Source organism: Plecotus auritus (genome assembly GCF_963455305.1).
Source record: "Plecotus auritus genome assembly, chromosome: 7".
Lineage (NCBI taxonomy): Eukaryota > Metazoa > Chordata > Mammalia > Chiroptera > Vespertilionidae > Plecotus > Plecotus auritus.
The window spans coordinates 108,554,471-108,571,641 of record NC_137774.1 but is presented as its reverse complement, the minus strand read 5'-3'; the positions used below and the strand labels follow the sequence as shown (position 1 = coordinate 108,571,641).

The window sequence follows — 17,171 nt, the reverse complement described above, 5'->3', positions numbered from 1 at the left end:
CTCTGCCAAGGTTGCTACATCATAAGCAGGGCTTATTTTCCTACCATGGGTTCCCTCACTATTGAGGTTACTACATCAAAAGTGAAGGCTTGTTTTTTATTTTAAAAATTGCTTCTCAAGTAAAGGGAATTTTAGAAAGCATAGAACCTTCCACATATATGCATACGGATTTTTCCAAGAAATTATAATCAAATAGGATTTTAAAGTAACAATATCTGAGTGGGGAGCATTTCTCTCTGTGTATGAGCCAACTCCAGAAGCCATAATAGAAAATATCCACAAATCTGATTACAATAATATCATGCCCTGGCCAGTTTGATCATGATTACAGCATCAGCCCATGGACCAAAGGCTCATGGGTTCAATTCCTGGTCAAGGGCACGTACCTTGGTTGCAGGTTCATCACCAGCCCTGGTCAGGGTACATGCGGGAGGCAACTAATTGATGTGTCTCTCTCACATAGATGTTTCTTTTTCTCTCTCCCCTCTCATCCTCCCTCCCTTCCACTCTTTCAAAAACTCAATGGAAAAAAATATCCTCAGTTGAGGGTTAAAATATATATATATATATATATAAAAATCTTACATGACAAACATTGTAAACAAAGTTAAAAGATACGTGATAAACTGACAAGTTAAATTTGCAACCCATATAACTGACAAAGTGTGGTTATTCTTAACATAGAAGAGGTTCTATAAGTAAGAAAAAGTCACAGACAAGAAAATACAAATGGCTACTGAAAAAATGCTTACCCTCATTCATACTAAAAGAAGTCAAATTAAAACCATAGTGATAGACCATTTTTGGAGGAAAAGCAACCTACATTTACAACAATAAAAAAGCTTAATAAAACATTTACATTGGTGAAGATAATAGGTACATAAATAACTTCTAACAAGGGCAGTATACATGGTTGCGCATGTGTGAAATGATATTATGTGTAAAGATAATCAGTGCTGCATCCTATATAATAAAAGTGTAGTATGCAAATTGTCCCCTCGATTGAGAGTTTGTCCAGGAGTTCAACCAGGGGGCGGGGCAAGCTGGGGAAGGGAGGGAGGACCTGGCCGGCAGCCGGCAGCAGTTAGGGACCCTACCAGTGCACAAATTTCGTGCATTGGGCCTCTAGTTCTTTATAATAGCAAAAGGTTAGAAAGATCCTGAATGTCCTCTAGCACAGAACTGGTTATGGATTCCAAAATACCTTGGAATACTATGTCCCTGCCCAAAAATACATTGGACCTGATACAAAATTATCTCCAAGGTAGATTTTTTTAGTGGAAAATAAGTTATAAGGTAACACATATGATACTGTTTATGTTTAAGAATGTACATATATCCTTACATAGTTATAGAATATCTCTGGAAATATAAATAAACAAGAAAATGGTAATAGTAGCAGTTTTGGGAGAGCCACATGAAAGAGATCACATACTTTTTTTTTTCTTTATTGATTAAGGTATTACATATTTGTTCTTATTCCCCCATTGCCCCCCCACCCCATCCCCACTCATGCCCTCAACCCTCTGCTGTCTATGTCCATTGGTTAGGCTTATATGCATGCATACAAGTCCTTTGATTGGTCTCTTCCCCCTTACCCCCTACCTTCCCTCTGAGGTTTGAGCGTCTGATCGATGCTTCTCTGTCTCAATCTGTTTTTGTTCATCATTTTATGTTGTTCATTATATTCCACAAATGAATGAGATCATGTGATAGTTATCTTTCTCTGACTGGCTTATTTCGCTTAGCATAATGTTTTGTACCAACTGAGTTTTATCTCAGTGACACTCATAGTTTGCATTTATGTTTATAATGATCATATAGAGTATCTTGATATATAGATTGTTATTGAGGACATCTCTTGGGTAGTTCAGAAATTACATAAATTCATCTTCAAATTCCAAAGTAAGAAAAATGTTGTTTCCCTCAGAATAACTTCTTATTGTACAGTGACAATATATTTTTTACTATTTTGGCTGCTGAGAAGCAAAAAACTACATTTGTGTCCAATTCAGTAACTTCTTATATTCTAAGTTCATTTTCTGCATACCTACTCCTTTTCTTTATTGTACCTTTTTTTTCTTGTATTAGTTTGGAGGTTTGTTATAAATGGACTTTTTACTACAAACCATCATATTCTTAGACTGCATGAATGTGAAGACAATGCCTTTGGTGAAATGTAAATATTATAATGTTGATTAGCATCTTGTTTAGCTGAAAACAATATTTTTAATATTCACCTTTTAATGATAATAACATTGTAAGTCCCATCTTCAAAAATGTTTTTCATTTATTCATTATTAATACTTTAACTTGAAGAGAGAACTTTACAGTAACAGGTAATAAGAATTGCTGTTATGTACTGTATATTAGCGTTGTGTAACCTTAACCTTTTTTAAAAAAAAACAACAGATCTTTACTTCTTGCTGATCTTGACAAAGAAGAAAAGGAAAAAGACTGGTATTACGCTCAACTTCAGAATCTCACTAAAAGAATAGATAGTCTTCCTTTAACTGAAAATGTAAGTAGCTTGGCAATATGACTTATTATAGACTTTACTGACTTGATTTTTATTTTATTTATTTATGTATTTAATATATTTTTATTGATTTCAGAGAGGAAGGGAGAGGAAGAGAGAGATAGAAACATCAATGATGAGAGGGAATCATTGATCGGCTGCCTCCTGCACACCCCCTACTGGGTATTGAGCCCGCAACCCAGGCATGTGCCCTGGACCGGAATCGAACCCAGGACCCTTGAGTCCGCAGGCCAACGCTGTATACACTGAGCCAAACCGGCTAGGGCACTAACTTGATTTTTAAAAGTACCTAAATTATCTATTAAAAATGTGGGATAACTGTGTCTATAATTATTTGTAAAATAAAATATGTATTCTCTAAACTTTAATATATAATAGTTAATGAATTTTTGTTTATAATGATGATAAAACTTCATTGTACTCAAGCAAATATTTATTTTTAAGCCCTGAGTTCTGAAAACCTATTGTTTGAATTCTAAAGGACTCAGAAATTAACTAGGCAGCTGTTGTTGTTTTTATTGTGTATTAAGTTGCCAGACACACACTGTAGAAGTGTTTATCACCATCTGTCCATTTTTTGAACCATATTATAGGAATCATGCCAGATAGTTTTTGAAAAAAAATATCTTTGAAGGTAATTTGAGTGCTCTTTTCAGTTATTATAAATGACAATAGCTTTTGACTTGGATCGTACAACTTTTTGCGTGTACTAAAATTTGTTTGTTTTGCAAACAAATATAGCTGTGTAAAAAAAAAAGAATTTAATCTTGTCAGCTTTTCCCTCCCCACCTAACTATCTTAATTCATGGAGGTGGCACATACAAGCACATTTCTAAAATACATTAATAATTTCAACCAAGACTGTAATTCAACTCTTGTTTTTAAATATTTTTAAGAAGATATATTTAAAATATATCTTTCTCTCTTAGCTTAGATTTTTCATTTTTTAATAATACTTTTGAGGGAACATAATAAACAAAAAGCAAAAATAGAAGAAAAACCTTTTTCCAAAATATGTAGTTAGCCAGGCTGCCTGAGTGGGCATTGTCTGGCAGGAGCTAGAACTAGAAGCTTAAGTGCTTAGTCAGTCCTAGGACACTTTCAGGGTTTTGAGAGGGAGAGAGAAGATCCTCCTCCCTGACAATGTCCTTAACACCTTTCTGGGAAATAAGGAGACACAAATAGTGAAAGAACAGTTATTGTAGAGTTGTTAGCAGTGTAATGACATTCCGAACAAGGAAGGTTTGGTGGGATTTTTACTCTTATAAACAAAAGTACCAAAGTATAGTTTTGTACAGCATTCACTTTGGTAATTAGAATATACAAATTTAGAGACCACTGCCTGTGTGTAGTCTGGTTTAGGAAAGGGGTCAGATATATGTGACAATTCAAGAGCAACTGGTTAATATCTGAAACAAAGATCAGTTGTAAAATAATTATTCCTTGATGGATTTATTTAATAATCACATTTATTTAATAGGTTATATAAGACATTACTATGGATTAATTGGCAACATTAGCCAATTTCAATTGCTTGCATTTCATAAATGTTTTTTAATTTTACAAATTTTGCTTTTAACATTGGGAAGCCAAGTTAAGAACACTTTCATATGGAAATGTGTATCAAGATGTAGAATTGATTTTAAAATATCAGATCTAAAGCATATTATTGCAACATACTGTGTCATGTTCGTCTTTTTTTGTGGAGTGGAGAGCTAAGTGGAGGACGCATCAGTGGAGTTACAGCTGGCTAATTGGGAATTAGAAATAACATTCAGAGTTTCTTCCATATTGCAGCCCATGATTTGGGTATGCCTATAGGAATACATTCTTCATAGGAACAGGAAAAGGGTCAGAGCTCCTCTAAGTTAACTGACAATACAATCTGAAATCCTTGGGCTTGTGTTGACTTTGTCCTCATGATTTATGATTATCTCTATTACATAAAGCTTTTTCTTATCCCATTTTCTTCATTTTACAAATGGAATTCTGTTTAGTCTGCATGTATATGGTAATCCTTACCTTAAATTGAGGTACAAACTTGAGGATAATGAACCTGTTTTTTATTTTTCTATGATGTCCACATTAATATACTAGTTTTTAATAATTAAAAGTAGTACCTCTTCAATGAAGAAGAATCTGAAGGAAACTAAAGATAGGCTTACTGGACCAATTATATGTATGTTAAATGTAATAGTACGATTTAATTAAAGACATTAGTTCCTATGGGGCAGTAAAAATGTTTCAATTCTGCATTTCACGTTAGGGACCCAGACTGAGCCTAGGACCTATAATTTATGTTTTAGGACTCCTTGGAGTAAAATACAATTTTCTCATGCACTATAACTTATACATATTTCCTTATTAATTTTCTTTGTTGGTATTTATGTACTTTTTTTTAAAACACACAAGCATGAGATATTAACACTTTAATTTTATTTATGGCTTCAGTTTTCCTTACAAACTGATATGACCAGGAGGCAATTGGAATATGAAGCAAGGCAAATCAGAGTTGCAATGGAAGAACAACTAGGAACATGCCAAGATATGGAAAAACGAGCACAGGTAACTGATTTAATAAACTAAAGCTAGCACAAGCTAAACTATTAATCTATCTTTGACACTATCCTCCTATCTAATAAAAAAGTAATATGCAAATTGACCATCACTCCAACACACAAGATGGCCGCCCCCATGTGGACACAAGGTGGCCACCACAAAATGGCCAGCAGGGGAGGGCAGTTTGGGTTGACCAGGCCTGAAGGGGAGGACAGTTTGGGGGGACCCAGGACTGCAGGAGAGGGCAGTTGGAGGGGACCAGGCCTGCAAGGGAGGGCAGTTGTGGGCAATCAGGCCAGCAAGGGAGGGCAGTTAGGGGTGACTGGGCCGGCAGAGGAGGATAGTTGGGGGAGACCAGGCCAGCAGGGGAGTGCAGTTAAGGGTGACCAGGATGGCAGGGGAGGACAGTTGGGGGTGACCGGGCCAGCAGGGGAGTACAGTTAAGGGTGACAAGGATGGCAGGGGAGGACAGTTGGGGACGACCAGGCCGGCAGGGGAGGGCAGTTAGGGGTGACCAGGCCGGCAAGGGAGGGCAGTTAGGGGTTACCGGGCCAGCAGGGGAGGGCAGTTGGGGGCGACCAGGCCTGCAGGGGAGGGCAGTTAGGTGTGACCAGGCTGGCAGGAAAAGGCAGTTAGGGCAATCGGGCCGGCAGGGGAGCAGTTAGATGTTGATCAGGCTGACAGGGACTGGTTAGGGGGTGATGAGGCTGGCAGGCAGAAGTGGTTAGGGGCAATCAGGCAGGCAGGCAGGTGAGCGGTTGGGAGCCAGCAGTCCTGGATTGTGAGAGGGATGTCCAGTGGGATTGGGCCTAAACAGGCAGTCGGACATCCCTCGAGGGGTCCCAGATTGGAGACGGTGCAGGCTGGGCTGAGGGACACACACACCCCCCGTGCACGAATTTCGTGCACTGGGCCTCTAGTTTCAAAATGAGAATAATATACCATGGCCACTAGACAACATAACCGGTGTTCACATAATTCTGCCTCCACTATATTTCATTTTCCTGGTACTTTTCTGCTTTGCCTTAGAATTGTAAGTGGGAAAAGAGTTAGATGCTGATCATCTGGTAGCTGATAGCCACCTCCAGTTGTCCTAAAAGAGAACATTGGGAAATATGAAATGAGTTGAGTAGAGAACACTTCCCTATTTCAACCTTCAACTTACGTCAGGAAAGAATATTAACTGACTTTGTTATTTGTTAAGCATTTCCATATATTGAATTTGATATTACTAATGTTTTTAAGCCCTGAAGAGGCTTTGCTGGTTGCCTTATCTGTTTCAAAGTAAGCATGGAAAATTTAAAAAGTGTGTGTGTGTGTGTGTGTGTGTGTATGAACAAATTGGGAAGAAAAATTTATTTTAAAGATTTTCTTTAGCAAATAAAAGGGAGAACTACATTCATATGTGTAATATAACTGCATTTTTACATTCTGAAAAGTTTATTTCATAGTTTTAAAATCACTAATACAGGACATTTTAATTCCCCAAAGTCTTCATCTTTTATGAGGTAGCTTCATAAACATAAAGTATATGCTATTTGTGCTGGAGTATGGTGGTAGACTAAGGTGATACTTAAACACCAAACCATATATCTTTCATAGTCCAAGCCTGTTAGTTTTACATGAGACTAGATGCTCAATTAATACATACATATGTTATAATATGTATATATAATAAATTCTCTTAAAATTTCCCCAAACCCTGTCCCATTCAGATTGATATCTTAAATGTCAAAAGTAAAACTTTTAAAATAAACCTTTCAGTAGGAAATAAAAGAATTTTTAAAATAAAATATAAAACACTTAGTTATAAAAGATTGATACATTTTACTGTATTAAAATTAAGAATTTATCTTCACGAGGAAACTTAAAGAAAGTTATAAATTCAGAGAAGATATTTATCACCATATAAGTGACAAAGAATTAAAATGAAGAATATACAAAGAATTTCCAAAAACTATATTCTATTTTAAATTTAGTATTTGAGATATTTGGGATTTTTAAAGAATTACTTTAAAAATGTCAGGCAGATTTGTTTTGTTTACAGAAAAAAAAACAAGAAATATTACTTTGGTTTATATGAATTTATCTTCTTAGAATATGAATATATAAATACTATATATAGAAGTTCCTTTTTTTGTATTTGTTAAGTGTTTGTTTTTAGAGGAACAAAAAGACATGATAGATGTGAAAATTCTTGTGTAACATAAGTAGGTGTATTCCAGGCAGTTTAACCTATATGCTAGAAGATAGATTAACTGGTTATTTTTTTTGGCCATTTTGCTCAGATATGTGCTGATATGGTCATTTTTTATTTTATTCTGGAATACATTGTTCTTTATTTTGGTAGTTAATACTCTAAGGAAGTTTCAGTCTACATTTTTAGGAATACAGACATTCACTTATCCTGGAAATAGCAAGGTTAGGGTTAAAGAAATGTTGTACAGAGTGTAAAGGCAAATATGTATAAGGAATTAATATTCCTAATGTACAAGGAGCATCTATAAATCAATTAAAAATAAGCCAACCAAATAGTAAAATAATCAGAAGATATGATGAGTAGTCCTATCATGAGTAAGTACAAGTGGTTAGTAGACATCGTTAGTCATCAAGGAAATATAATGTAAAATAGGTTGTTTTTATGTTGGTGGTTGTGGCGGAGATGATGGTGGTGGTTTTGTTTGTTTGTTTTATGGCCTATCAGAGTGGCAAAAACGTTACAGTTTGATGGCATGCAGTTCTCGTTAAGAGTGTGAAAGTAAGAAGCAGTGTCTATCCCATTTTTTGTAAGAATAAATTGATACATTTATGGAGGACAGTGTGGCACTACCTGTAAAAATTTAAATGCATATTCCTTCTGACCTGGTAATTCTGTAGGACTTCTAGGAATATGTCCTACAGAAACATTTACTTAAGGCAATAAGAATATAGGTATAGATTTTATGATTGTCATTGCTGCACTATTTATGAGACATTAACAAAAAGAGACTTTAGTTTTCATGTTATATACCTAAAACCAATATACTGTTATATTTCAATTATAACTCAGTTTTTAAAAAATAGAGAAGTCTGGATAAGAAGATATTAATATTCTAAAAATATCTATATTTTTTAAATTAGTATATAAATATAATACAATTCTAATTATAACCTAAATACTTTTTTTGGAACTTGGAAAAATGATTCTAAGGCTTATAATGTAAGAGTTTCTAAAAATATTTAAAAAAGAAATCACAGTAAGTGGGGATTTATATTCATTAAACATTACTGTAAAGATGTCTTAATAATCACATTGTGATAGCACAAGAATATACATAGGCAAGTGGATCAGAATGGGAAGTAGAAGGAGATGCAAGATTACATGGAATCCTATATAATAAAAGGCCAGAGACCATAATGACATCATGACCGTAATGACCATTAGACCAGAACCACCACGGCCCCTCACTGGGCTGGCCCTGCCCCACACAAGCGGTTAGGGGCGATAGGGCAGGCAGGCAGAGTGATTAGGGGTGATCAGGCAGGCAGACCAGTAGTTAGGGGTGATCAGGTAGGCAGGCAAGTGATTAGGGGTGATCAGGTGGGCAGCTAGCGGTTAAGTGTGTTCAGGTAGGCAGGCCAGTGGTTAGGGGCAATCAGGTAGGCAGACGGCCCCTCCCAGGGCTGGCCCTGCCCCCCAGCAAGCAGTAAGGGATGATCAGGTAGGCAGGCAAGTGGTTAGGGGTCATCTGGCAGGCCTACCTAACCCTGCGGGATCGGGCCTAAACCAGCAGTCAGATATCTCCTGAGGGGTCCTGGATTGGAGAGGGTGCAGGCCAGGCTGAGGGACACACACACCCCCACCTCCCCCCCCCCCCCCCCCCCCCCCCCCCCGTGCACAAATTTTGTGTACCGGGCCTCTAGTTTGTATAATAAAAGTTACATTATAAATTCGGGTTGAAATGGTAAGTAATAGTACAATTAGCAACCTATTTGGAAGAAGAAAAATTCAGTTAGGTCCTTATTTCATATCTGTCCAAGAAAAATTACAAATGGATTCAATATCTAAATGTAAAAAAAAAATCTAAAATTAATAGAAGAAAATATAAGGCAAAAGAGGCTTTCTTAAGAATGGAAACTCAAAAGCGATAAAGGGAGGAAATGTATTTATTTTATAAAATTTTAAAATGTTTATCCCGCAGAAGATACATTAAGGGAATATTTGTAGTACATACAGAGAAAATAGTTAATATCCCTATAATTATAAGAATTCCTACAAATTAATAAAAAAAAAAGACAACTCTTTTTTAATGAATAGAGGATATAACCTGTCAGTTTATTGAAAAGAAAATACACATGGCCCTAACTGGTTTGGCTCAGTGGATAGAGCGTCGGCCTGCGGGCTCAAGGGTCCCAGGTTCGATTCCAGTCAAGGGCATGTACCTTGGTTGCACGCACATCCCCAGTGGGGAGTGTGCAGGATGCAGCTGATGGATGTTTCTCTCTCATCGATGTTTCTAACTCTCTATCCCTCTCCCTTCCTCTCTATAAAAAATCAATAAAATATATATTTAAAAAAAGAAAATACAAATGACTAGTAAAACACATACAAATGACTGGTAAACATTTTAGGGAAACTCAAAACAAAATTTACTCTTGTTCATGCCTATGTGAGGTTGTTAGTTGCCATATACCTCTGTTAACAGTTTATTTATTTACTACTTTATTTGTTCAACACATATTTAGACACCTATTACTGGGGTCCCTACTCTCTTTCTTATAGGCATGTAAGCAAAGGTTGGAAAAATGTACATCAAGTTAATAGTGCTTGCTTCTGCAAAATGAGGATTTGTAGGGTGAAGGCTACTTATACTTTTGTCATAATCTTTTATAATTATACTAGTGTATGAAATTCGTGCATGAGACGAGGGGGGGGGGTCCCACAGCCCAGCCTTCACCCTCTCCAATCAGACATCCCTCACGCAATCTGGGACCGCTGGATCCTAACTGCTCACCTGCCTGCCTGCCTGCCTGATCGCCCCTAACTGCCTCTGCCTGCCTGCCTGATTGCCACTAACCTCTCTGCCTGCCTGCCTGGTCACCCCTAACTGTCCTCCCCTGCAGGCCTGGTTGCCCCCAACTGCCCTCCCCTGCTGGCCAGGTCACCGCCAACTGCCCTCCCCTGCAGGCCTGGTCGCCCCTAACTGCCCTCCCCTGCCGGCTTGATTGCCCCTAACTGCCCTCCCTTGCCAGCCTGGTTGCCCCTAACTGCTCTCCCCTACCGGCCTGGTCGCCCCCAACTGCCCTCCCCTGCAGGCCTGGTCGCCCCTAACTGCCCTCCCCTGCAGGCCTGGTCCCCCCCAAACTGCCCTCTGCTGCAGGCCTGGTCGCCCCAACTGCCCTCCCCTGCAGGCCTTGTCCCTCCCAACTGCCCTCCCCTGCAGGCCTGGTCCCTCCCAACTGCCTTCCCCTGCTGGCCTGGTCACCCCCAACTGCCCTCCCTTGCCAGCCTGGTCGCCCCTAACTGCCCTCCCCTGCTGGCCTGATTGCCATCTTGTGGTAGCCATCTTGTGTCCACATGGGGGCAGCCATCTTTGACCACATGGTGGCAGCAGTCTCGTTGGAGTGATGGTCAATTTGCATATTACCTCTTTATTACATAGGATTGTTTAATTTAAAACATTTAAGACAAACCAATTAATTTACATTAGTAATATTTACTATTTAATTTGAATATATATTAGTCTTATTAATTATTATTAATACTAGAGGCCCGGTGCACGAAATTCATGCACAGGAGGTCCCCTCAGCCCAGCCTGCACCCTCTCCAATCCGGGACCCCTCGAGGGATGTCCAACTGCCAGACATCCCTCTCACAATCTGGGACCACTGGCTCCTAACTGCTCACCTGCCTGCCTGGCTGATAGCACCTAACTGACCCCCTGCTGGCCTGGTCACTCCCAACTGCCCCCCTTCAGGCGTAATGGCCTCCAAGTGACCCCCCCCCCCCCCCGGCCGGCCTGGTCGCCCCCAACTGCCCCCCCCCCCCCCGGCGGCCTGGTCGCCCCTTACTGCACCCCCTGCTGGCATGGTCTCCCCCAACTTCCCCCCCCGCGCCAACCTGATCACCCCTCACTGCCCCCCCTCTGCCAGCCTGGTTGCCCCTCACTGCCCCCCCCCCCCCCGCAGGCCTGGTCGCCCCACGCAGCCTGCTGCTCGGTCATTTGGTCGCCCCTCACTAACCCCCTGCCGACCTGGTCACCCCACGCAGCCTGTTCAGTCATCTGTTTGGTTGTTTCCAATGCGATGGTCACTTAGCCTTTTATATATAGAGATAATACATACTGATTACATGTTCACATATACATGCACACAGATACATATAGATACATGCATATTTATTGTGATGACCCACGTCCCACGTGGTTCAGGGTTCGGGCTCTGGAGAAGGGCTGCGTGCAAATGACAGAGACAAGACAAGAAATAATAATTTGGAAATTGGGGGGCCAGGTAGGAGCCCAATGCAAGAGAAAGGACTCCACTTGTGCTCAGCCTTGCCATCCTTTTATTCAGTTTTGGATACACCTATAGCCCTTAGGCAGGCAATTCCAATAACAGACAGACTATCTTATCAGTAAGGATTTACATGAGACTATCTGGTCGGGAAATTGCTCCAGCTACCATTGTCTCCACTAAACAATCAGCTCCTTGTTTACACTTCTCTGATAGTGAAGACAATGGGTAGCTTCCAACAATTTATGTTGTTGACTAAATTTCTCATCATTTATTGGGTATTGACTATTTCGCTATTGATAAGTAATGCCATCTCTGGCATATGCTAAGTTGATTTGTTTCTGGATATTTCTGGACTCTATTCCATTAGTCTATTTTACTTTCTCTATGACTGAACTGATACCACACTTGTTTTATTTTGCTGTAGTTTATAAACCTTGGTACCTGGGAGGGTGAGTTCTTATTTTTGTTTGTGAAAATGTGGTTATGCTATCTGATTACTCTTCCATTTGAAATTTTGTATCACCTTATCTAATTCAAAGAAAAGCCTTTTGGGCTTTTGATTAGAATTATATTGAATTTATAAATTAATTTGAGGGGAATTTATCTTTACAATATTGAGCCTGCTTCTTGGAAAGAATGGATTCCAGCCAGACATCCTGGCTTCTAATCTTAGGCCTGTTTACTTACCAGCACTGTGATCTCTGCCTCAGTTTTCTCATCAGTAAAATACAGATAATGATAAACTCTAAAATGTAAGGATTAAGTGATTTAATACATGTCAAAGCACTTAGACGCTTACACATAATAAACACTCAGTAAATAGTAGGTATTGGTCTTAATTTTACATCTCTCTATTCATTTATGTCTTAAATTATGTCCTTCAATAGAGTTTTATAAGAACTTTATTCTTCATAAAGTTACATTTTTTAAAGATTTATTCCTAGATAGCTTATGGTTTCTGTTACTATTGTGAATGAGATTTTTAAAATTACATTACTAAATTGCTTTTAAGTAATAAGTATCCAGTAATTTTCCTGAATTCATATTATATTATATTATTAGCTTAAGATTTAAAAAAAAATTTCTATATAAATTGTCATAGTATTTGCAAATAATGACAGTTTTCTTCCTCCTTTTCCTTTTCTTTTTCCTTTTCTTTGATATAAGAACTCTAATACATCTTTGAAAAAGAAGCCGTGATACTGGTCTTCTTTGTCTAGTCTTGCATTAAAGGGGATTCTATAATTTTACCGTTAAGTATTTTGTTTACTAGTACACAAGGTTTCTGATAGATACTCTTTTATCAGGTTAATTTAGTCTCTGTTCCTAATTTGTTGAGGTTATCCTGAATCTGTATTGAACTGTATTACTATTGTAATTTTTTAAAATCTATTTTTCAGAGTCATACCAACTTCATACTCCTGAACAATTAAGCATTTTTTGTTAAACATAATTTCATAAATATTCAAGATTGTTATATAGAAAAAGAAAAATAATACTGGCTATTTTTACATTGAGGAACAGAAACACAAAGGTTGTCATGTCAGAAATCATCCACCTCAGTGGACAATATTTGACTTAGTGACATAGTGGCAATACAGAAATGTGTTATAGAGGGGAATGTTAGATATAATTTCCATTTTCATCCTCTAATACTAAAATTTTTAATTTAGGACTTTATTGATAGAGGGGAGCTAATTATATAGAGAAAGGGGAAACGAATAAAATATTACAAAGCTAGTAATTGTGTGTAGTTTGGTTGTTTCTGTAAAACCAGAAAATATTTAGAAGTGATCACTCATCTTTGCAATATTTTTAGAAAGCTACCAAAAGTACAGGCATTTCTCCTTCATCGTGTTTTCATTATGTAAATTAGACTTGGTAAGATTTGTTTATTAGAGAATATTATTTACCTTAAGTTCACTATTTTCAAAATCATGATAGAGAGAACCAGCATAATAGTTGTAGTGTTACAAAGGAAGGGAGAGAAGTAGAATTTTTTTTGTTGTTGTTGAGCACTTTTTTGAGCTTTTCTGTGATTATCATAACATTGGATAATAGCAGCAATGAGCATTTTTACTATGGTAATAAGAAAAGGACATCGCTATTTAAGCAAAACTAGTATATGATCACGGGTAAGTTTTGTTGATAAGTTTTATAACTATTCTAGAGTCCTGGTGCACGAAATTTGTGCACTCAGTTGGGGGGGGGGGGGCGGTCCCTCAGCCCGGTCTGCGCCCTCTTGCAGTTCGGGAGCTCTTGGGGGATGTTCAACTGATGGCTTAGCACTGCCGTAGAGATGGGAGAGGCTCCTGCCACCGCCACTGCACTCGCCAGCCATGAGCCTGGCTTCTGGATGAGTGGCGCTCTCTCTGTGGGAGCGTACTGACCACCAGGGGGCAGCTCCTGTATTGAGCATCTGCCCACCGGTGGTCAGTGCACGTCATAGCAAGCGGTTGAGCAGCCTTAGCATATCATTAGCATATTACACTTTGATTGGTTGAACAGACGACCAGACACTTAGCATATTAGGCTTTTATTATATAGGATATGCTTAAAGCTATTTGTTGAAGTACTTTTATTATTTATCTATTGGGTTATACATGCTCAGAAATCTTTTATTGATGGGGCTTATAATAAAAAAATTTTTTGAAAATAATTCCATCTACGCCCTAACCGGTTTGGCTCAGTGGATAGAGCGTCAGCCTGCAGACTGAAGGGTCCCAGGTTTGATTCCGGTCAAGGGCATGTACCTGGGTTGCGGGCACATCCCCAGTAGGGGGCGTGCAGGAGGCAGCTGATCGATGTCTCTCTCTCATTGATGTTTCTAACTTTCTATCCCTCTCTCTTCCTCTCTGTAAAAAATCAATAAAATATATTTAAAAAAAAAAAAAAGAAAATAATTCCATCTAGCTTCTAACATTTTTTTTCTCCCATCAAAACAATTACTCTTACTAATACAGTTTTTCATACCTCAATATTAGGATGTCAAATATGGAATTATTTCAGAAAATGACAACATTGGCAGTACTTGTTTTTAAAACCTATATATTTGATCTGTCATAAAGCTAATTAAAAACAATTTCCATTTGCAAGATTTTTTTATATGTGAATGATTTGGTTTTTCCTACTTACACTAGTATTTTTAAAAATTAAAGCAAAACCTAGCTTTTTCCAAAAGAATTTTTTCGATTATTTTAATTCTGCGTTATTTGATCTGTAGTTACTACTTTCTGTTCACTTGATGATCTCAGGATAGTGGGTAAGCAAAAGCTTGACCATCATTGTGATCTCAGTGCTGGGAATAAAAATAATGTTTAGCCGCAATAGATATTTGGGAAAGCTAAATCTGAAAGTACTACTGACTTGTAATAGGAATAACTATGGGGAAGGTTAGTCATACTATTTAAATACTGACGTTTATTAAAACAAATCAGATGCTCTTTCCCTTTACAGGCATACCATGTTTTATATAAATTTATTACATTATATTGACATCTGGATTAATATAATAATATAAAACATTAAATTCAGGTGTAATTTCCTTTGTTGAAATATTTTTTGAGAATAGCTTTTACACCAAGTTTTCACATTATATGCATTATACAGTTTGTCATATATTTGTACCATTTTGCTAAACAGAGCTATAAATCTGTTGTATAAAGTCAGATGTATTGCCCTAGTCAGTTTGGCTCAGTGGATAGAGCAGTGGCCTGCAGACAGAAGGGTCCTGGGTTCGATTCCGATCAAGGGCATGTACCTAGGTTGCAGGCTCCATCCCTGGCCCTGGTCAGGGCGCGTGTGGGAAACAACCAGTCACATTGATGTTTCTCTCCTCCCTCTCTTTAAAAAAAAAAAAAAAAAATCAATGGGAAAATATCCTCAGTTGAGAATTAACAAAAAGTAATAATAATAATAAAGTTAGATGTATTAAAAAAATTGAACTGAACCTAAGTGTCATCAGTGTGTGAATATAAATATCTAAATTCTAACTTAAGAATTGTCTGGCATAATCATGAGATATTAAGTGGTAGCCTTAGTATGATTATTTACACTCATGTCTTTAATAAAACTAGATCTAATTTGATCACTTATTTTATTTTAGCGAAGAGTAACCAGAATTCAACAAATAGAGAAGGACATACTTCGTATACGACAGCTTTTACAGTCCCAAGCAACAGAAGCAGAGGTTAGTAAATTGTCTGTATTGTTTGCAGATTTAAATATAGGTAGTTACTCTAAGAAAAGAAAACATACAATTACTGTGGCATCATTGAAATATAGATGTTCTAGAGAATTGATATACTTTTTAAGTTTTTTCATTAAATTAAATGATCAAAGTTTTGATTAATTTGATTTCCTTCTAACTTTTAGACAATTAAAAATTTATAGAGCCCTACAGTTAGGGCAGAGTCCTTCACAAGACCGCCTCCAATTCAGATGCCAAGGCATCCAGCTAGTTATAAATTTGGGACTTCCTACAACCCCCTTAGGCTTGATAATTCATTAAAATGGCTCCAAACTCATTGAAAGTACTATGCTTACAATTAGTTTTATTATAAAGGATACAGTCAGGAACAGCCAAATGAAGAATTACATAGGGCAAGATCTAGAGAAGTGAGGGATGGAGGATGCAGATCTTTCATTCTCTCTCCTCATAAATCTGGACACATAACTCTCCCAGCACATTAGTGTATTCATCAACCAGGAAGCTCCACTGAGCTGTGGTGTCCAGAATTTTAATTAAGGTTTCATTATATAGGCATGCTTGATTAAATAAGTGGCTACATGATTGAACTCAGTTTCCAGCCCCTTCCCCTCCCTGGAGGTCAGTCTGGCCCAGAGTTTCAATGCTCTAGTAATGTGGTTGTTCTTTCTGGTGACCAGTACCCATCCTGAAGCTTTCTAGGTATCCCCCTTGAGTCGCTCTATTTGCACAAATCAAGAATTTCCAAGTGTTTTTTAAGTTCTGTGCCAGAAACAAAGGACAGAGACAAAATATATTTTATATTATACCACACCAGTCTATAAATTTACCTCTAGTCAAACTGCCTATTAAATTTAAAAGTAGAATATATTTTTTAGATAGGCAAAGTTTCAAAATATGTATTTTTATGTACCATTTCCTGGAAGCTATTAGAAGATACAGTTAAGTTAAATGAAGATGTAAAGCAAGAAAAATGTAAATTTGGGATCCAAGACATAGGGAATACAATACAAGAGAAATAAATGAAAGACTCCCCAGAATGAAAATTAAGGGAAATTCTAAGACAACTGATAGAGAAAGTAACCAGTCCGTATTAGAACAGTTGAGAAGATTTCAGGAGAGATTAATCTAAGAAGACTAGATCAGTATTCTACTTAATGTTTTTAAATTTATTGAAAGGAAAGGAAATTGACACAGTAGGAGAGAAACTGATGATGCCATAAATACATAACATTAAATACACAAAACAAAACCTTTAACGCAGTGAACAGCAAGAAATTGTAAAGGAAAACAATCATAGTACACCACCTGTCAGCCATGATTAGAATTTAATAGTCAAAATAATGTAAATAGTGAAAAATTGATCTAACT

At 37.6% G+C, this 17,171-nt stretch overlaps 1 protein-coding gene across 1 annotated transcript in view; it reads left to right on the top strand.

Moving 5' to 3' along the window:
- APC (APC regulator of WNT signaling pathway) overlaps positions 1 to 17,171 on the top strand; it is a 113,673-nt gene that overhangs the window by 58,483 nt on the left and 38,019 nt on the right. Inside the window, 3 exon segments of the mRNA XM_080678249.1 lie at positions 2,413 to 2,521; positions 4,991 to 5,104; positions 15,699 to 15,782. Of these exon segments, the coding sequence (XP_080534375.1) occupies positions 2,413 to 2,521; positions 4,991 to 5,104; positions 15,699 to 15,782 (307 nt within the window).